General features: G+C 40.3%; 1 protein-coding gene across 2 annotated transcripts in view; it reads left to right on the top strand.

Annotated features, from left to right (window-relative positions):
• Nucleotides 1–21654, top strand: part of ANKRD6 (ankyrin repeat domain 6) — a 38789-nt gene that overhangs the window by 3986 nt on the left and 13149 nt on the right. The window contains exons 2-6 of one of the 2 annotated variants that reach the window (XM_044449346.1): nt 7855–7953; nt 17190–17288; nt 18056–18154; nt 19718–19816; nt 21145–21243. In XM_044449346.1, coding sequence (XP_044305281.1) covers nt 7855–7953; nt 17190–17288; nt 18056–18154; nt 19718–19816; nt 21145–21243 — 495 coding nt within the window. Of the gene's footprint in view, nt 1–7854; nt 7954–11589; nt 11884–17189; nt 17289–18055; nt 18155–19717; nt 19817–21144; nt 21244–21654 lie in introns of those variants that run through there. The other variant, XM_044449340.1, reaches the window with a different exon arrangement.

The following is a 21654-nucleotide window of genomic DNA, read 5'->3' as shown; positions in this document are numbered from 1 at the left end:
AGTTGTACAACTCCCAGCATCCCCTAGCCAGTTGTCTAAACATGCATAGAACTGTGTCCTGTTCTGAGCCTGAGATGTTCTTGAGTTCTGTTCCTCAGAAGTCTCTTTGAAGCATATTCATCATAAAGTAATATTGAAGAATATTAAATGATCATTTGAAAGCTATAGCAAAATAATTAAAGAATAGTGTTGGTTTTCAGGAAATATTTTCTTTGGGTGGGGAAGAAGCTGACCTGATGGCAGGCCAACCACTCTGTGTTTCACGCTAGTGTGAAATCTGGGTAGCTCCTATTTTGTTAACAATATGCCAGTGTACTTCGGAGAATGACAGTCATGTAATATCATGGCAATGGCATTCATCAGAACATAGTTCTCAGAAAATACTGGAGTGGGATCCAGTGAAGGTTTTCAGCTGGTGGAACCAGGAGAGAGATATCTATCACAGCTTGCCCACATAAAAGCTAGAATGTTGGGAGATTCTGAGCAGATTTTCAGGGAGCCACAGAAGAGAATAGGAAGGTCCACTTCTGCATTGGTAGATTCCTCCAGTGGTTTGGCCAAAGCAGTATCCATGTGATCATGGCAAACAGTATAGAAGGCATTCTAGATTTGAAACCTTGTTGCAAAGGATCAGTTCACTACAGGGAGGGTAATCCTGAGAGCTGATTCATATGACACTTTATTAAAGATTAATCTAGTGTTGATCTTATTGCTGCTGTCCTATCCTAAAATAATGTTTCAAACACTGGTAAACATAATTGCCTGGTCATATTTGACCCGAGATGAGATGGACATCAATGATTTGAAGTTATATTATGAACTTAAGTGGTTCAAAATTATATTATGGACAGGAATGTCAGTGTGCTGCTGTTTTTTTTCTGAAATCATCCTTTTCTTACAGTGAACACATGGCATGGAGAATTTTTTTAAACATTCAAGTAAATAGTAATTCAAATACAGTACTATTCTTGAAGAAGTAGCCCTATCCATTTCTTATTAAACTTAAACTTCTTCCCCAGTATGTGCTGAAGCTTCTTGGAAACTCTATGAATCTAATTCACAAGGGCAAAAGAGCCATCCGTTTGAAAAAAAGCTTTTGATTTTTTTTTTTAAACTTTGCTTTCAAAAGACAGATAAAAGGCAGCGTGTATGAGCTTTCGATTCCTATCGTTGTTTCAGGAAGTTTTGTCTTGACCCAGATTTCTTACACTGGTATTTGATTATCTACACAGTAGAATGGACACTGCCTGAGAGGCCATGTGGATTGTATGTAAGTTCAGATCTTTTTAATCTGCATTATGCTATTTAATAGATCCAGGAAAATCTTTAGCTGAAGACAATAAAATAAATACCAAATCAGTGATGTAAGTATAGAATATTGGATACAGAGTTTGTTTCTGCCAAAGGTAACATCCCCTGAGCCTAATTCTGCTCAGAACATGCCCGTTAGTGGACAAGAGAGAAGGTGGTTTTCATCCATTTGCCCCTCTTCCTGAAGCCACTAGTGCCACTGCTCATGCTATTCCAGAGTGTTTGTCAATCCTCTGGAGCAGATTTGGTGATGAGAGGACATAAATGGGTGCAAGGATGGGAGAATGGATGAGAACCATCTTCTGTTGCATTCTGCTGATGGAATTCCTCAGCTGGATCAGAAGTCCTGTTCACAGGAGCCACGGTCTGGACCCAACCCATTTAAAATTGAATTCCTTTTTAGTTAAATAGCACTAAATCTAAGCTGAAGCTATGCACTTAAGTTTGCATCCAGTGTTCTAATTTAATTACCATTAATTTGACTGGGTCTACTTTAAGGGGATATAAGATTTGATACAATTTTTACTACTTTTTCTGTACAAAGGGAAGTTAGGAATGCTTTTGAATTTTTGTTTACTAAAGCAGCAACAAATCAAAACATGTGGGCTTTCATAGGCTAATAATATAATTGTGTCAGCTTGTTAACATTGGAAAGGATTCTGTGTTCCCTTTCCTTGACTGGAGGCTAGTAAATTAGCCAGGTTGAAGAAATCAAATTGAATGTACAGATAAGAAGATAATTCAAGTATGCACAGCCCTGTAAATATTTGATTTAAAAATGCCTACAAATTTGGACATATACCTAACCTTGTTTTGAACCCAATTGTTGTTGAAAATGATCCTGAATAGGGCCAGCCTGGGCATTGTGACTGCAGTAGCATCTGTCTGAACTAGTCTTGACGCAATGGCTGATGCTTGTGTAACCAAAACACACCTTGCTTGTACTTCCAGCAGCACCAGTAGGTACATGCCGGTGCTCCATTTGCCACATTTGCCCATGCCTGGCCCATGCTGAAGATGTGAACTCACTGGGAAATGTGGTTTGCTTACAGATGCCATGGCTGTTGTAAAATTTTGGACAGACCAGCACGTGAAAACATTTCTGTCACTGTGGCAAGTGTAAGATGTAGAGGCAACTTACAGAAGCACTCCTGGGCCTCTGTCAGTCCATGCAGGGACCTGTAAGGTTTGGCAATTTATTTATTGTTTATTATTTATTTATATTATTTATTTTTGTAAGCCGCCCCGAGGCTTCGGCGAATGGGACGGCATAAAAATGTTTTAATAAAATAAATAAATAAATAAATAAATAAATAAATAAATAAATAAATAAGTTACTGAGGCTGAAAGGAGGTCAGTTGCAAGCCTGTGATATTTAGAATCTTGGAAGCTCTTTCTAATGCATTGGTGATTGCTACTAATATTTTCCACAAATGCCCAGCAGTTCTTCAACAAATCTTTCAACAAAAAATTGACTGGAAACTAGAAGTGTGTGTAAAAGAGAGGCACGTGCTTCCGAAAGGAAGCTGGAAAAGGACAAGCAGAACCGGTGGGTTCTATTGATGTTTAGCAGCGACAGGAGCTGTTGAAAGGCAGCTGAGAACAGCATGTATGCCCTGTGTGGCTCTTGTTCATTTTGTAAGTGTCTATGTATGGTTTTTGGTTATGGGCCATATATGTCTGTAATGACGGGTTCATCACATGAAGCAAAATGCCTATTTTTGACTGAGTAATCTAAGATGTTAAAAAAAAAATCACCCTGAGGCTTTGAAACTTGGATCTCTTTGGCGTTTCACATACATGGCACACGATCAGGAGAGCAACAGCCAGAAATCCTAAAACATCCCTAGAACATGTAAGAACTTGAATTCGCTTGGTTGTTAGACCTTTTAAGCAGAATGAATTGAATTATTCCAATGATGTGGATTTTTCTTTATATCTCTTTTTCCGAGCCTTGTTATGCTCAGACACCCTCCCCGCCCCCGTCATAATTCTTTCCCCTTTCTCAAGGAGTTCCTGTCAACAAGGCGAGATGTCTCCTAGTCCCTTGGATAATGTTCGCATATAAATCTCTCCCGAGGCCCTACAGGCAGACAAATGATCATGCTGTTTATCTGCTTCCTCTTTTCTGACAACTTCCCCTCCTTGATTAGAGATTGTTGGCCCTGTGCCATCCGCCCCCCACTCTGCTTTCTGCTCTTGACCGCCGTTTCAAAGAACAGAAGCCCCTGATACTAAAAGCAAAGCAGGGTCACTGTGTGTGAAGGTGAACAAGGGGCGGTCAAGCAATGGTAGGCAGCAGATGGGCCCTTTCAGTGTGGCTTTTTGGTATGTCAAAAAAGTTAGTGTGTGGTGTTGGCTACAGGACTATGTAGTCCCCAGTTGGCACCTGCAATTAAGTGGTCTTAGGCTAGCTTTTATGGCACTGTCTTGGCTTCCCATTTATAATAGGAGGCTAATGCTGCTCTACCTTACAAAGTTGTTGGGAGGATGGATGTGAAGTGCTTTAAACACTATGATAATACAGTATAGGTGAGGTGTACGGAGACGTTATACTCCACCACAAAACTTTGACGTGCACTTCAAAATGCAACCATCCCAGGAAACTCTTTGTCACATGTTGCCTTTTTAAAAGGTCTTATTATCCTATGCTTTTCTTCCCTGAATACTAACATTTTCAAAATTCAGAACATGTCTGCCACATCCCTCTGCTACATACCTGCTGATCATATAGGCGCTACTGTGTCTTCATCAGTAAGAAATGTATATTTGTTATGCATCAGAATTCTGTGAAAGAGAATTGCATTGTTTGGACACAGTGGACTGCAAGCTATGACTTGGAAATAAAACCACATTAACTCATCACATGCTACTTCATTTCCAGATATTAGTACTGCTAGACCTGATGATGTAAGGCTCTCACCAGCCAATAAGGGATCACTCTTTGTGAAACACTATTTTTAAGTCCTGGCTAGGTGAAGTATTAGATATACAAATGATCAAAAGGTAAAACAAGCATCCATGTCAGGAATTGTCCATAGTGAGGCTAGTGAAGTTCTGTCAAGCAGGTTATGTCTGCAGACATTCTTCTCAATGTGGCGTAGTGGTTAAGAGCATGGGACTGGGACTCAAGTGACCTGGGTTCTAGTCCCCACTCAGCCATGGAGCCAACTGGGTGTCTTCAAGCCAGTCATAACCTACCTACCTCATAGGGTTGTTGTTGTTTGGATAAGATTGAGAGCAGCAGGAGGAAAATGTTGTGAACCACTCTGACATCTTTAAAAAGGAAAAAGGTGGGATATAAACCTAATAAATAAATAAATGCTAACAAGAAAAGCAGTTGGGTTCTGTCTGGCAAGAGGGGGTCATGGCACAAAGTTACCAAGCAATCCCAGCCTGGTTGGTTTGCTCTGTTTTATCCTGTTTTTCAAACAAATAGCACTCAAGGTAGCTAGCAATAAAATCTAAGTTAAAAGCAACGTTCCTAATTTAAACACAACGTAGATATAAATAAATTAAAATACAGTGAAAATCCGATGACCAACAACAAAAAATAAAGAGTATCAGGTAATTAAATCCCTGTTTGTAACAGACCAGCTTATATGCCAGATACCAGCTTGAATAAAAGTTCAGTTCAGGTGGTTTCTTGTGATAGATCAACAACATATGAAAAATGAGTCACTCCGATCTATTAAATAGAGTTAGCAATTGCAGGCAGTCAGAAAACACAGGCCTTGACTTGTTTGAATTAATATTTATAATATGTATTTTACATCCAAGAATCATTTATCAATCCAAGGGGTGTGTGTATGTGTGTGTGCCTGAATGTGTGCACAAATGAATGTTACCTAGGGACATGTTAAATCTTCATACTCAGTTATGTGTAATGTGAAGTTCTGGATCTCCTCCAGGAACTAAAAAAGGAAATGTACACATCTGGGCCAGTGTTGCTTTAGTAAAACACTCTGGGAAAGGCCATCTTCAGATCAGAATTATATAAGTAGCAGCTTATTCAGTGCATAATCAAAGCTATCATCATATTTTCTTTCTGTCTGTCTGTCTGTCTGTCTTTTTGAATTTAACATTTCTTAGTAACTGCATACATTTTGGCTTTTGTAAAGAAAAAAGAGAAAAGGAGATGCTTCAGAGATTGTTGCAACTAATGTAAATATAAAAGAAGTTGTGCTATAATAGAAACTTTGGGAAAATAAATGAAAATCTATAGGAATGAAATCTATAGGTTATTAGGGTATCTTCCCCAAAGAATCTTGTTTTCCTGATTAGAGTGAAGACAGTTCCACAAAAAGTGCTTATGCATTTGTTTTAACCTGTTTTTAACATAAAAAGTTGGGTAGTTTTGTGTATATGGGAAAATCTATAGATTTTGGTTGATGTGAACTGAGCCCTGGGCATATTTATTTGATACCCCTTCTTACTAGATAGATGAAAACTTTTGTTAAAATTACCCTAGATAGTAAAATACAGAGATGCTAACAGTAACTACTGTGGGCTGACTGCATCCCGCTGTACATCTGCATTCCACACCAAGCAGAATATTGTCACAATCCTAGGCACTCTGATAAGGGACTGAGAAAGCAAAATCTCAATCCATGGGGCAGCATAGCTCCAGACTTGGTGGAATTGTGGCCCATGAAATTCGCCCATGGAGGTGAAAGGGGAAAAGATGGGTGAATGGATTTCTTTGTTGTCTTGCCTGTTTTGCTGGCATAACATTATACCATTATTGGCGGATCAGCACATCTCTTAGGAGGAATATGAACTCAGGTAGGTGCTTTTCTTCCCCCATCTACGGATGTGCAGATTTTGTTAAATCCTGTTTCTGTTTTGTGGATTGTCAGGTGATTTTCATTCATTGATGGAACTGATTTATGAGTTTTATAACCAGAATTTTGTTCTATTTGTGCAAATTCACATTAGGGCAAATGCACATTTGTTTTAATGCACACTTGTGCAAATTCTGCTTTTTTATGCACACTGGTTTGCATTCACTAAAGTATATTCCTGCCTTTGTACAAACATGGTTTGGTGCTAATGTAAAATAGTGCAAAAACAGTCTGCAAGTCTGTGGAATCTGCATAACTTGGCACAAGCCACTCAGTTTCATAGAAATCCACATTAGAATCTGTTGCAGATTTATCCGGCATCCCTGCCCTGAACAAATTACTGAATTCCACCCGACCTTTCTCCTTGTGTTGGTGTGGTTCCACCAGACTAGGGATTACCTGGGCTATACGTATCACAGGCACCATGGTTGCACAACGCCTCTGTAAATTTGCATCTGTAGTATAGCTCTTATTCCTTCTGTCAGCATAACAGAGTTCTGCAGTAATCTCTGCCCAATGGATGTTTGCCTTTGGCAAAGAAAACATGAATTTCAGTGAAAGAGTATACCTACATTACTGACTCTGCAATGACGTGTTCCCCATGGTTACCTTATTCTGACATATGAGCTTTAAGTGTATTCCTGTCATTAAGTTTAACCAGATTTAACCTTGTTTGACAGATTTTTTAACCCTTTTAACAACACCTCTGATTCCTAAGTATATCGGTGATAGCTTAAGTTCCCTTTACTCAGAGCATGCTCCTCTGGCCTGCCTTACGTTCATTACAGCCAGACTTGCTCCTACCTCCCCAGCAGCCACCGTAAAAGAATGAAAAGTCTCCAAAAGTGAGTTGAGGCCATCGCTTGTGTTTTCATGGCAATTCTTTTGCTGTATCCCTAGGTATCGTGCCATTTCAATGTGTGCTGGATTTTAGTGTGTAATTGTACACATTCATCTTGTTCATTTTGTTTCACTTTGAAAAAGGGGGAGTTTAACACTAATTCAGAATTCAGGAAGATGAATTAGACAGTTCGGGAGCGTGGACCTAACTTGCCTGTGGAAGGCCTGTGGTTTAATCTTTGGTGTTCCCAGGAAGGACAGAAAAACTCCTGCTTGAAACCCTGGTTGCTGCTGCCAGTCAGTTCTAGCAATATTAGGTTAGATGGACCAGTGGTCTCATTCTGTATAAGTGAACCTCCTATTCTCCTAAGTTAAATTGGCTTTCAGACAAACTTTGTGAAGGGTTTTATAGCCAATCTCCTAAATAGAATATATATCCTAACAAAAAGGCACCTACCAGCCTTCTGTGTTTTCCAGCCGGCCTCTTCGAAGACCCTGTTCTGGAGTGCTCCTCTCAAGAGTAGCAAAGCAGGAGCCTTCTAAGGATGGTGCCTTTTTAGTAGTGGCTCTCGAGTTGCAGAATGGTGTGCTGAGACAGACTTGCCTGGCGGCTTTTACCTGGTCATTTCAGATTCCTAGGAAAAAAAAATTTTTTTCATTCTCTTGGGCGTTTTGAAATCTGTGATCTTCGCTTTTAACGTACAGCTTATATGTTGGGTAAGTTTAGTTATGCTGTAACACTGCTTCAGTTTATTGGTCTCTCTGCTAATAATTTTATGTTGCAATTTGTTCTTTATGTGCTGTGTACGAGCAACTGGCTTTAAAACTCTTTCAGCAGTTGCTACCTTCTGCTTTACAGCATGGGCGGACACCTCTCCATCTTGCGGCGTACAAGGGTCATCTCCGAGTTGTCCAGATTTTGCTCAAAGCAAACTGCGATGTGGATCTTCAGGATGATGTGAGTAGCTGCAAATAAGGAAATTCCCAATAGTCCAAAGAACAAAGTTCTGTCCTTTAGAGAGGCCTCTGTGTAGAGCTGAACTCTGCTTTGTTTTACTAATTCTGAAACCTGATAGGTCAGCATGTAAGCAAGACTGTCAAGGACTTTGGCAATGCAAACCCTTCGGACTTGTTTTCAAAATCTGCAACCATCCCTGAAATAAAGCAATGGTGCATTTAAGTGAAATAAGTGTTTATTTTATACAGTTTTGGATTCATTTTTAACTCCTCAAGGAGTTCAGAGCTGGGGCTCTATGGAATGTTCCCCTGTGCAATTTGCCAAAAAGCCCACCCATTTCCAAACCTTACTCACCTTTCCTCCTGATTTTCTTTCTCTCCTGGAGCTTTCAATGCCACAGCCACCCACTACATCTTTTGCACCATCCAGAAGTATGAGATCCATGGCAGGAATGTCCCTTTTATTATAAATTATATATGTCTTCAGCATCATACATTACTAAGCAATTTGTGGCACAGAAACCCAGGATGATATTTTTACCCTGTTGATGGATCGCTCTTTGCCATTCCTGGGGCTACTCTGCTGTAATCAGACTTAAAATGAAGAATTAAATCACTGCTTTGAGTATTTTTACAGTATATTGGCAAAATTCAATTGTCATTGAAATCTGTGCAAAATGAATACTTATAATACTGTTGCTGAACTCAGAGTAGAAATTTAGTAGCTGAGGGAAAGGATTTAAGTGATTATAATTTGAAAGCCATCTTATATATAAGTTCATTTGATAAAGTAATAAGACTATCTTTTCCTGCAGCTTTCCCCAGGTTTTTGTTTACACCTGAGATTAAATATACTTCCCAGAAATAGCTGTCTTCTATTAGATATGCTCCTTGTAGATTTTTGTTGAATTTAACTCGCCTAAGCATTTTCCTTCACTCTTTATTGTGTTTTAATCCTCTCTTTCCTACAGGGAGTTCAAGGTAGTGTATACATAATTTCTCCTTTCCAAGTTTGTCCTCACAACAGTCTTGAGAGGTTGGGTGAGGCTGAGTGAGAGCAGTGGGCTTGAGTTTATCCAGTGTGTCAATAAATTAGTATGGATCTTCCTAGTCTTAGTTCAAAACTCTAACCACACATTGGCTGACAACACGAAGAACTTAGCAGTGCTTTGCAGAAATATTCATCTCCCTTTAACTTTTACACATGTGTAAAAGCTGGAATAGAAATTGATTCCATTGGCATTATTTCCACTGGATGTACACAAAATACTCAATGGTATGAGGGTGCAAAATATTTTTATTGTGGTATAAGAGTTAGGTAAACAAAAACAAAAACAAATGGGCACTTGTTGGTTGCATAAGTATTCATCTCCCCGAGTCAAGACTTGGTAGAAGCCCCTTTCACTGCAATTGAAAATGCTGGCCTTCTTGGGTAAGTCTCTACCAGCTTTGAGCATCTGAATCCTGCAATGTCTGTCAATTCTTCCTGACATAAATGCTCTGGCTTGGTCAGGTTGGGGATAGGGGCCATTGCCACAGATTCTGAATTGGATTTAGGTTTGAGCTTTGACTGGGCCATCCTGAGACATTCAGGTTCTTATTTTTAAATCACGCCAATGTTACCTTGGCTGTGCATTAGACATTGTCCCACTGGAAGGCAAACCTGAAGCTGAAACAGGTTCTTTTCCATCTAGAATTGCAGAGTATTTGGTTCTATCCATCTTGCCCATATGCCTCACCAGGTTGTCCATCCCTGCCATGGAAAAGCATCCGTACAACATGCTGCTTCCGCTGCCACGCTTCATCAATGGGATAGTGTTCTCAGCATAGTAAGCATAGTTAGCTTTGTGCCACACATAGCCTTTTGCAGCAAGGCTAAAAAGCTAAGTCTAATCAGACTGGGCAATATTTTCCATGCATTTGATGTGTCTCTCACATGCCTTTTTGCCAATTCCAGATAGGCTCTGATATGGGCTTTTTTCAGCAATGTTTTCTTCTTACCAGTCTTCCACAAAGTCCAACATTATGGGGCCATCAGGTGATGGTTGTCCCATGGATGGTATGTCCCATCTTAACTGTCACTCTCTCCAGATTCTTCAGAGTTACATGGTTGCTTCCTTCCTCAATCGGTCACTGAGTTTTTGTGGGATAGTCTTCTCTTAGCAGAGTTATGGCTGAGCGATATTCCTTCCATTTTGTAATAATAGATTTAATGGTACTCCAGAGCATGTTCTTAGTGTATAGAAGAGGCCCATTTCTTGCACCTTACAGGCTGTTTAGATAGATTCATCTGATTTGGAGGAGGAGGAGAGAGCAGAGGAGCAAGGAGGGGGTGGAGCAGTTGACAGATTCAGGGTGGCATAGAGAAGTTTCTCAAACAGAGCATGAGAATCTGCCTGCCTTGGAAAGGGTGGGAGGTTTTTCAGGTTGTGGGGGCAGCAGATGCAGGGAGAATTCCTTGATGTGCAGTGGCAGAAGAAATGAGCTGCCCAGTTAGAGGATCTCTGGCATTCCTGCCATCTAGCCCACAAGTAGCAAGAGCCATCCTGAGGTTGGAGGCAGAAGCTTTACTGCAGGGGTCTCAAACTCAACTTACCTGGGGGCCGCTGGAAGCAGAGTCTGGGTGAGGCTGGGCCGCATCAAGTATTCCACCACCGCGGTGGTGGTGGGCCGCTCATCCCGCGTCGCTCCCGGAGGCACTTTGAAGGCTGCAGGGCCCCTCCCCCGTGCCCCGCCCGTCCCGGCAATTGGCCCGCGGGCCGCGAGTGTGAGACCCCTGCTTTACTGAAAGAGGGAAAGTTTCAGTTTCAATCCAAGCTTAATCCACTACTCTAGTAGAAGGCATCTTTTGAATCATATTGTTCAATAACAAACTGTGCTTCTAAGTTTTTATTTTGAGTTTGATAAGGAGATGGAAGAAGATCTGCCGAGCTATATCCTTTGATAACCCAATCCTGCTAGATGTTGCTTCTGAACATTATCCCATATGTAATAGCTTCTTGGGGCCTTCCAGAAACAGATGTACTTAATCTGAGATCATGTGGCATGGGAATTGTACACAGGTGGGCTCCATTCAACTCGTTAGATGGGCTTCTTGAGGCAGTGGGTTGCATGAGAGCTTATTTAGGCATGTCATGGCAAATACAGTTTGTTCATTTTGTCCAGTTTGTTCATTTTACTTAACTTTTTGGTGCCACAATACAAATATTTTGTACCTTCACACTGTTGAGTATGCTGTATATATCAAGTGGTAACAATGTGAACTAAATCCATTTGAATTCCAGGTTGTAAAACAACAAAATGTGGAAAAGTCAGTGGTGTGAAAACTTCTGTAAGGTTTACTTTCAGATAAATGGTCTTAGAAAAACAGTTTCCTGACCTCTTGGATTACTAACATTCCCAACTTTTTAAAGATTCACCTTCATCCTCCTATTTCTCAGTGAGCTGTGGGTGTCAATAATTTTGTATATCCTTTAGACAGTAGATAATTACCCAATTAACTTTTAATCTGCCAAATGTTATATAGCATAAAGAAAATCTAAAATGTTGTGGAGTATTCATGTTCAAAATGCTGACTTCATGTTCTACAGATGTTGATCGTTAAGATATTGTAAAAGATCTTATCATTAGTTGAAGAATGACCTCCAGTGGCCTTGAATGGGATTATTATGAATTTCTGCCTGTGGAGACCAGCTCTCTAGAGTATGAAACCCCAAGAAGTAACTCCTTCCTTCTCCCTGCTAATCCTGCAAGCCCTTATTGGAATCCTGATGCCATCTCTGATTGGTCAATGAGTGCTCACACAGCACATACCTCAGAAATAGTCAAGGGGAAAGTGTCCCTGGTAAAAGAAGTCAAGGAAGAAAAAGATAAGAAAAAACAGAGGAGAAAGGCTAGAAAAGATCCTAGAAGATTGCAAAGAGAGAAGGAGGTTAGCACTCTTGACTTCAGCTTCTCTCTGACACAGTTGCATGTAGCATTCAGATTGGCCACTTGGCATGTCAGAAATACTTACAAGTGCATGGTTGCATGTCTGGCTTATACGATGTTTTGCCAAAAGGTTCTCAACCTCCGTATTTTTCCTATAAGATTCCTGTGAAATGTTCCTATTTCCATGATGTTCTTCCCAGGAATTGTTTGCACAGTCAGGATGCAAAGGATACTGTCACAATTTATACAAATCCATTGTATACAGAATTAATAGTCTTCTTGCTGCAAATGTTTTGTTGATTGCTTTGGTTCATTTCTATGTTCCTCTGATGCATTATGGAACTCTTCCTACTAGAGGCCATAAGCCTACAATTATTTACATTATTATTTATTTTATGATTAAGTAGAGATGAACCAAGAGCTCCTCATTTCCCCGAACATAACATACTATTTGAATGTAGAGGGGAAAAAATCAGAGGTTTAGGAACTAATGAGCTTTTCTAAACAAGGCTGTTCATCTGCTACATCTACTTTCAATTTCATTTCAGAATTGAGAACTGACTATTAGATGGAGTGTTTCCTTTCCTGCTTTTCCATGACATAACCTCTAGGTGATGCTGTGTGGAACAGGAGAATAGTACAATTGCACAATTGGAAAAAGTGCTCTTTTTCACTTGCACAAGTAATACTACATTTTCCCTATTGTCATAAATGTGCCAGGAGTACTGTTTAAAAATAGAGTGATATTGGCTAACACTGTGGGTAGGATGTGAAGAGAGCTCAGCAAAAGCCTTGTATTGAAAAGCACATTATCTTGGAATAACTAATTACATAAACTTGTCTTGCTCAACTTGTTGTGCTGCAGTCGTGTTAGCCTACTACTCCCATCATCCCCCAACAACATGGCCATGGTCTAACATCTAGAGTCCATAAGGTTGGGGAAGGCTGATTTAAACACATGGGCATTTAGCATCAGTGCACAGTTCTTTCTGAGCAGGGTTTCTGGACTGACCATGCATGACATAGCTTCTTAGTATATCAGATTACGAGTAAACTATATTTTAAGCACAATTGTGGAACTCACTAGTACCCAGATTCCCAAGAAAGTCCCTAGCCCTCAGTGGTCAGTGCTGTGGGAAAAGAATTGCTTTCTTGACTCAGAAATGATATTGTCAGCAATTAGTGACCTTATAAACCCTCAACAAACTGTCCCTCCTTAAAAAAAAGAAAGGAAAGTAGGTGAATGCAGCACTTCTTGCACTGCATATAATGGGGGCTTGTCAGTTTTGGCTAAATGGAGTTCACTGGTTTTAGGATGTGCGAAGCAGAGTAAGTGCAATTCCCTCTTCTCCTTAAGTCCACCCTCAGCAGCACCTGAAACACTCAGGTATGGAGGTAATAGATTTCTAATCCTTTCCTGTAATAGCTTCCCACTCCTTTCCACTCTTTTGTGCCTAGGGTGGCATTATCTGTGGATATACACTGACATAAGCAACACCCCACACCCTCAGGGAAGGCCCAGGGAAGTTGGCCCAGATAGCTATTTTGTCATGTTTTCTGCCTTGATGCAGACTGGATTTCAATTAGTCTTTGCTACTAGGGCAGTAGAAATTTAACATTCTGCTTTGTGACTTGAGAGTCCTTTTAATTGGAGGGAAATGTTTCCCAGAGCAGATGTTGTCTTTCTCAAATGCCAGCATGTTTAATAAGTCCTTTAATGAACTACATTAGTTTTTCTTGTTGCTGTCACTCTGATCTAATTAAAATAATTGTTACAACAAAAATCTATCAAGCGGGTGAGAAAGTAGGTCTTTTGTTTTGAAATAATCATTAGTTTAATCCATTCTATCTGCAGCAGCTGGTTTTTGAGCACCAACCATTGAGAATGCTTTGAATGCGAACTCCAGGAAAGCACTGTAGCTCTTTTCAGCCCTATATAGCTGAATGTGGTTTGCGATTATCCTCTCCAATTCTCCTATAATTTGCAATTAAAATAATGTTATGTTTTCCTATGGCAGATTTTTAGATATTCTGCTACTTAGTACAAGTTTGTGTGCACAGATCATATGATCCCAACTAATGTTATGCTATTTCTTTATCATGACGATTATGAAATATACATTGTAAATCCCCTACCAGCACTTAGCCTGCAAACTGCAAAACAAGATAACTTATTTTTGCAAAATTGTTGTTTTATGCCTTTTTGTAGAAACTGCATATGAAAATGTAGACTTGCACTTCCAAATATGGACTTCATGTTGGCAGAGATGAATCTTTGTCTAGCTTTCCCTATGTCATACCTTTACAAATAGTTAGGGAGCCCCATTTATGTCCTGTTATATCTCATTATCGCAGAAGTGCAGAATGTTGGCTTGGGGGCTAAATTTGGCTCACCTGGGATACATAGTCTCTGTTCTCCAGATGGTCCTGCCCCCTTTTCTTGGTCCGCCCACTTTTCCTGGCCACACCTTCTTTTCCCGAGCCATTGATTGGTGGCTTCCTGGTGATTCTGTTCATTTTCCCTCCCTCCCTTATTCTGAAAGGTTACAATACCTCTCCTAAGGCTTATCTTCGGGGCAGTAAGAACTTTAGGCTACAATATTCAGGGTTCCTGCTTTGAGCAAGTGTTTATCTAATGGCCTTATTGGCCCCTTCTAACTCTGCTATTCTGTGATTTTATTTTTTGCCTTTTGGCCTTGTTCTCTTTTGCCTTAGGCTCTGTCCATTACTGGAATGTAACCCTGTATGCTGCTTCCACTGGAATTTGGGCCTGGGGCTGAAAGAGCTTCTGCACCACTGCATTATCTGATTCCAGATTGATTAGTTAAGGTTTAAATTTAACAAGCAACCAAGATATAGGAATGCCATGTTTCCAATAGGTTCAGGTCTTTGAGGCCTACAGCAGTCTTCCCTTACCTGGTTCAGATATTTTGGACTTTGGTTGCTGTCAGCCTGAACCAGCATGGCTGATGGACAGGGCTGCAGGCGATTGTAGTCCAAAATATCTGAAGGATACCAGATTGGGAAAGCTTGACTGAGAGAGAAGAACCTATTGCAGAAGCAAGGCATTCTTCTGTCTTGTTTCCTCATTGAAATGTCTTACTGATCAGGATTCAAGATCAGTGACTTGCTCTTCTGCTTGGGAACTATTGCTATTATGTGAAGCGATCACAGGAAATTTGATAGTAGAGCCCTTGCTTTGCATGCATAAGGTCCCAGGTTTGACCCTAGCTATCTCCAGTTAAAATCACCAGGTGGCAGAGGGAACTTCGCCTGAGGCCAGGGAGACTCAGAGTAGTTATGCATCATTGGCCTGACCTCATATAAGAAAGCTTCCTGTGATAATTTAGCCTTTCCCCCTCTATTCCTTGATGAGCAAACGCCTTTCTTTCATTTATCAGGGGAGGACACCCTTTGGTTGATTTATGCCACCTGAAGCTCGGAGACAAGGTTCAATCCAAACATCCAAATTGGACAGCGTGCATGGCGTGGCATCCTACACTAGCATTGTCCTTCTGTGGAAAGTGCTTTCCTTGTTTCATAATAGGGAAGACAATCATGCTAGAGAAAGTTTAGGCAGAAGGTGAAAGGGAAGACCAAATATGAGATGGATTGAAGCCACAGCCTTGAACTTGGAAGCGCTGAATAGAGTTGTCATGGATAGGAACATTCTGGCAGGCTTTCATTCCATAGGGTTACCATAGGTTGAGGATGACTTGATGGCACATAACAATGACATACAATCATGTTGAAGAGTGGAGAAAGTACCATAGTAAAATGTGTGCCCATCTTGCAACTCAGACAGTGCTTAGTTGTGAATTCATCTATTTTTGGTATTTACTTTCTATTGAACCTGCCCTATCATCAGAATTGCCAGGGCAGATGAACATTTAAAATAATCAGAAAATAACATCTGATATGTAGACTTCCTGAACATGCTGTTCCTAGAATTCTTTGCAACGTTTGTCCAAATGAACGTCAAGGTGTCCCAAGGCTTTGGCCTCCCATTGTGTGTTTTTCTCCCTGGTAGATCAGCAGGCAGTTAATCTACCAGGGAGCTGTCGCTTGACTAAGTTCTTGTGGGCCAACCTCTGTGTGGAGCAACTCATTTTGCATTCCAGCTTGCCTATTTACGGTGAAGGTAGACACACTTTGTTGGTGTTTGAATGCACATCGATCCAGTTCACACGTAACCACCCATGAACTGTTTAACCCATGAGTTGTCGGGAATGAGCGCGTGAGCTGTCCACTTGCCACTTCTGTTTGTAATGACATGCAGACCCCAAATGATAAATCGTTGAGAGGGAAACAACCCATAGCCTTAAGGACCACACAATATGGGTCCCAAGCTTTATTCTTGGGTTCATTGTGAAGTGCAAGCCTGAAACGCTCAACAACTGAGCATCCTGGGGTTGCATGTAACTTAGAACAAAAGTGGAAATGAAGCTTAAGTACTGTATGGGCAGGAGGCAGCTATTTACCCAGCAGTTGGTCATGACAGGCAACCTAGGCCATTTCCTCCCCTAACAACAGACATCTAGGAATGTGACAAATGTATGCTTCAAGTCATTTTCGGCTATGAAAGCAATACAAGCTGAGTGGTAAAATGCTCATAATTTTGACTGGTGCGCCCAGTGCCTTTGTGAACTTTATAAATCTAGTTTGTTGAAGTCTCTTTAACATTAGATAAATTTAGGTTCAGTCCTGCCCAGTCATGCAGGTGTCATCTCACTGAGTTCAGTGGGCCTTACTTATGCAGGATTGCTGCATTTTTTAAAACAAACATTTGGTTGTTCAGTCAAATATGCTTCTTAGCTGCATATTTGAATGTACAGAGCTACTTGAGTAGTTCTTGGACACTGTTTCTGTGGTGAGACCTACACGTGAATTGCCAGGTAGAAGTTTGTTAAGAAAATCATGTGCAAGAGCTGTGTAAGTGTGTGTGTGTGTGTGTGTTTGTGTGTGTGTGCATGTGCGTTGGCAAAGGGGAAATGACCCTTCCAAAATCTTAAAACTTTCACTAGCAAGTAAGGGATGCTTCACATATTATCACTCCTACAAGAGAACACAGTAGGAATGAAAGTCTGGGACTTTTGTCTGTGAAGCCAAGTACATATGTTGCACAATACTTGTGCCTGTTTTTCATACAACAGCCCACACTTAGATTTCTTGTTTTGTTTTGTATTTGAGTAACTGTATACATGGCTGCCTATAGAAGGTGTATTGATGCATATCCTGTATTTGCATGTATATTTGTGCCAATTAGAAACAGAAAGTATGTTAGTGAATCCTTTGTACTCTTTGCAGGGTGATCAGACAGCTTTGCATCGAGCTACTGTTGTAGGGAACACAGATATAATATCAGCTCTTATCCGGGAAGGGTGTGCCTTGGACAGGCAAGACAAGGTAAAGCAGAAATGCACAGAACTGGTAGTAATTTTGCTATGCTGTCTCTGAAGGAAGCTCTTCCAACCTGCTCGTGCCATTTGTGGTGGAAGTTGCTTTGAATACACTGTGGAAGACGACACACAACCACTAGCCCTTGAACATTGTATTACACTGCTTGAACTTTGGCCGTATTTGTATTGCTACTCATTTTCCTTTCTTTACTTTTAATTTTACAAGGTGAAGTAAGCTTTTGCATCACGTCACAGTTGCCCAGATCCACTGTTTTCTGCTCAGTAATGGGCCTCTTCTGAGCTGATAACTGCATAGTTTGGGAGAACACTCTACATAGCGTTGCCCATTGCTTAGCTGTGATTAATGGATTGGAAGCAGATAGCAGCAACGGCTTCTTCCCCTTATGCAAATGCTCTTGTTTAGGTTCAGCACAGCTAAGCTAACCCTAAGGACTGCATAGGCAGTAGTGCGTAGCTTAGCTAATTCTTGCCAGTGTTCATTCATCTCCAGGTTCTGTAATCCACTTCAAACCCAACTAACCAGATCAATCAGGGGATGGCAGCTTGTGGCCATCCAGATGTTCTGGTCTCCATCTCCCATCATCCATAGTCAGCGTAGCTAATGGTGAGAGATCATAGGAATTGTAGCTCATAGCAGTTCTCCTTTCCTGAAATAAATATATAGTGCTGAATAAATTGATTCTGGGTGCATACAGTATTCTTTTCTATATGGTATACTTTTTCCTGAAGTTCTGTTCTGTACCTGTTCTACAGGATGGGAACACGGCTCTCCACGAAGCCTCTTGGCATGGATTCAGCCAGTCAGTCAAACTGCTTGTTAAAGCAGGGGCAAATGTTCTTGCCAGAAACAAGGTGAGATACAGGCAGAAAAGAGCTTTCGTGTTCTTTTGTAAAGAAAATGGAAATTATTTTTAAATAGATGTTTCTTCTCATCCGTATTTTCCAGCAGTTACACTTCTTGACAAGTGGGAGTGCACTTCTGGATAAAACTCTACATTTTGTTTTTAATTGAGTATTCCTAGGTCATTCCCTCATGAGGAAGCTTCTGTAAGGGAAATGGTGTGTTTTGACAGCTAAGACAAAAAATGCTCCATTGCACCAAGTGTTGCATTACTTATGACCGAGGAATACTAGCCGGCCTTCGAGTGTTGTAATTGGTATGGAATGGGTTTCTTCTAGCAAATGTGTGACTATGAATTGGACTGGCAAAGAAATGCAACAAGAGTCTAGTTTATCAGAACAAATAAAATGCATCATCTGCAAAACCAAGGGGAAGTGGCTTGCCTTCTACAGTGGTGCTTTCAGACAAAGGGCTTCCTAGTACTGCCAATTATTTCTCTTCTGCTGAAAGCTAAAAGCAAAATTCCCACTGATTGTTCACACTTACTGAGATCTAGCACAGTTTTGGTGTGTGTATCTGACTGTGTTCCATCCAAACAGTGGGAACTGTTCACCCACCCTTTCTTCAACCATTTTGAAATGGGTACCAGTTTTTGTTTTCTGTGCATTTAAAATTATTTTCAAGTCACTTTCACAACACTGGTAGAAAACTTGCCTGCTTGATTCATCTAGTTAACTTCCAGCTCTCCTTTATTTCCCCCCCCCCCCCATCAGTTTCAGAGCCAGGCTAAAACAGCACAAAATGTCTTTACATCTCAGCTCCTAGTTCTCCAGACAATGGCAGGGGGATGCTTTGATTCTTTGTTTCTTGAAATTGACAAGCTGTGTCTCCATTTAGCCTTTGTATTTTTAATGCACCTCTTGCCCAATTCCAGGGTGCCTCTGTGCAAGCATAGTGAACTTTAAATAAAGTGATCAAACACTGGTAAGGCCATGGCAAGTTCACAGCCAAATCCCTGACATCTAGGTGCTATCAGCTATAAAATGAAATTAGCAAAAGTATTCTATCCACACTTAACTGTCTTGAGTCAAACATAGCATTGAAATGAACAATGCAAATAAGGACAATGCAAATTAGCCTTTAGTGACACTGTTGCTTAAAAAAAAATCCCATCAGGTTTGTTCACTTACTGTGTTTCCTCCCTTCTTTATTATATTATTCTGCTATTGGGCCATGAACCTGATTGCTACTTAGCATGAGGAGTCTTATAAATGTAATTCTGTAAAGAACAGAAAAAATAATTTACTTCTTCCCAAAACATTTGGTCAAACATTGTGGAGTGATATGCATCAAAACTGTATGAATGCCTGAGGGCGCTCCAAGAGCAACAGCTGCCTTTCTACCTGTCTTGCTTATCAGCGTCCATATTTGATTACAGATTCATTTCATGTGGAGACCAGACATAATTCATAGAAGCAGAGATGGAAAGTAATACAAGTTGTTTCTACACTGTGTCCTTTCTAAACATGACTAGTTTTGGTTGGCTCATTTTTACCCACCCTCTGTTTCCTAAGGCAGGTAACACGCCACTGCACTTGGCTTGCCAAAACAGCCATTCTGAAAGTGTTCGGGTCCTACTGCTTGGCGGCTCTCGGGCTGATATCAAAAACAATGTGAGTATGTGTGTATAGATCGCTGTTGCAGGTGGCGGGTAGCATCTGAATAGGCCAAAATAAATGTGATGGTGGATTAAGAACTTTCTTTGTAGATGGAGCTGGCAGTGTTTACCATGGGAAGCAGCCAGATTATTGAATGTTAATGTAAAGAATGTTGGTCTCTGTTTGTGTTTGAAATTGCAGGTATCATGTTCATAAAAGATAAAGTTTTTGTTATGTGGAAATCCTATACTCTCTTGGGAGCAAACACACACACACAATTGTGCTGCAGTAGTACTAAGGATTGTGTAGAATATAGGATCCTCATCACCTAATTTTTAAAAAGCCAACAGAAATCTGCTGCTCAATATGGGTGATAAAGAAGATAAAAATAGAGTTCTCCTATCACACAGATGTAAATTCATGAGTGTAGCTCATGGATTTGGATGAGCATATATGTGCCTATTGCTGTGCTGCAAAGTGGCCTCTCATTTATTTACTTATTTAGATGCTTTCCCAAAAGATAAAAAATGAGTAAAATGAAAAATAGAATCATATTAAAGTCAAGCATCTGAAAATTGATTGAACATTATTTAAATAAGGTAGCAGTAGAAAAATATGTTATGATAAAAGCAGCAACTCGGGTGTTCAGAAGAGTTGCTAAAGCAAGCCATCCTCCAGAAAAGGCCTTCCTCGTGCATCAGTTGATCTTTGGCTGTGACTTAATGTGAAAAGTTGTTTGGAAACTGCCTGGTTTTTGTTATGGTTACTGATGGGTTTATCAGTCCATCCATATGTTTAGCTGTAGGAATGGTGTGAATAGTCTGTTGCCATTTCTGCCACATGAAATTTAATGGACCTGTATCAAAAGAACCCTAGCGAATATAAGATATCAAAGTTAATCATCATCTGAAAGGTTTTTTCTTAAAAAGAAAAAAGAAAACTTGCTGAAGGCTTAAAAACCTGACAATTTGACAGAGAGGGACCAACTTCTCATACTACTTCTCAAATGAAAAAGAATGTTTATATAAGTTAAAGTCTACAAATACAGACTTTGTAGTCTACATATACTATCTCTGTGTAAGCAAAATAGTGTAACTGGACCATTACCTCACAATTACCAAATGGGCTACCAGAGGAGAAGAAACAGCAATACCGCCCGTGTTTGGTTAGCCAGGTGTCCAATATGCAGCTCAGTCTATGTATGTTTACTCAGGTGTAAGTCTCACACTGTTCAAGGGAGCATGGCCTCTGGTAAGTATGTGTAGGATTGCAGCATAGGATGTGGAAGACTCTCTTAGCCAGAGCTTTCTTACTGTGATTTGCATTTCCCCCCTTACTTTTAGGCAGGAGATACCTGTTTGCATGTCGCAGCTCGTTATAATCACTTGCCCATCATTAGGGTGCTCCTCAGTGCTTTCTGTTCTGTCCATGAAAAAAATCAGGTCAGTGCATGAACTTCATTGTTGCTGTGCTCCATGTTCTATAAGGCTTTCCAAATACAAACTATTTCACTATTTATTTATTTACATGTATTTACAGGCTGCCTATAATTGCTGAGCCTTCCTAGAGGGCATGGTTGTTGTGCTCTGAACTATGTAGAAAGCCATTGCAATAATTTCTTTTTTAAATAGTAGGTTGTAATATCATTCAATATTCTTTTGGTGTCAGGGATGGCCTTAAAGAAATGGAGCACCTTCTGTTTGCCATGTCAGACCTTTTTGCATTTACTTTGATTCTTTTAAAAAAAATCTTCCCATCTTGTACAGTAAAAGCTGTAACATTGATATCAAAATGATTAGAAGATAATCTGGTGAATTACCTTTTATCATACAGCTTTATTTTGAATCAAGCAC

The sequence above is a fragment of the Varanus komodoensis genome, unplaced genomic scaffold, assembly GCF_004798865.1.
Source record: "Varanus komodoensis strain SLA01 unplaced genomic scaffold, ASM479886v1 scaffold1, whole genome shotgun sequence".
In the NCBI taxonomy this organism is placed as follows: domain Eukaryota; kingdom Metazoa; phylum Chordata; class Lepidosauria; order Squamata; family Varanidae; genus Varanus; species Varanus komodoensis.
Note: the sequence above shows the minus strand (reverse complement) of the source record. Positions and strands in the feature narration are given on the sequence as shown.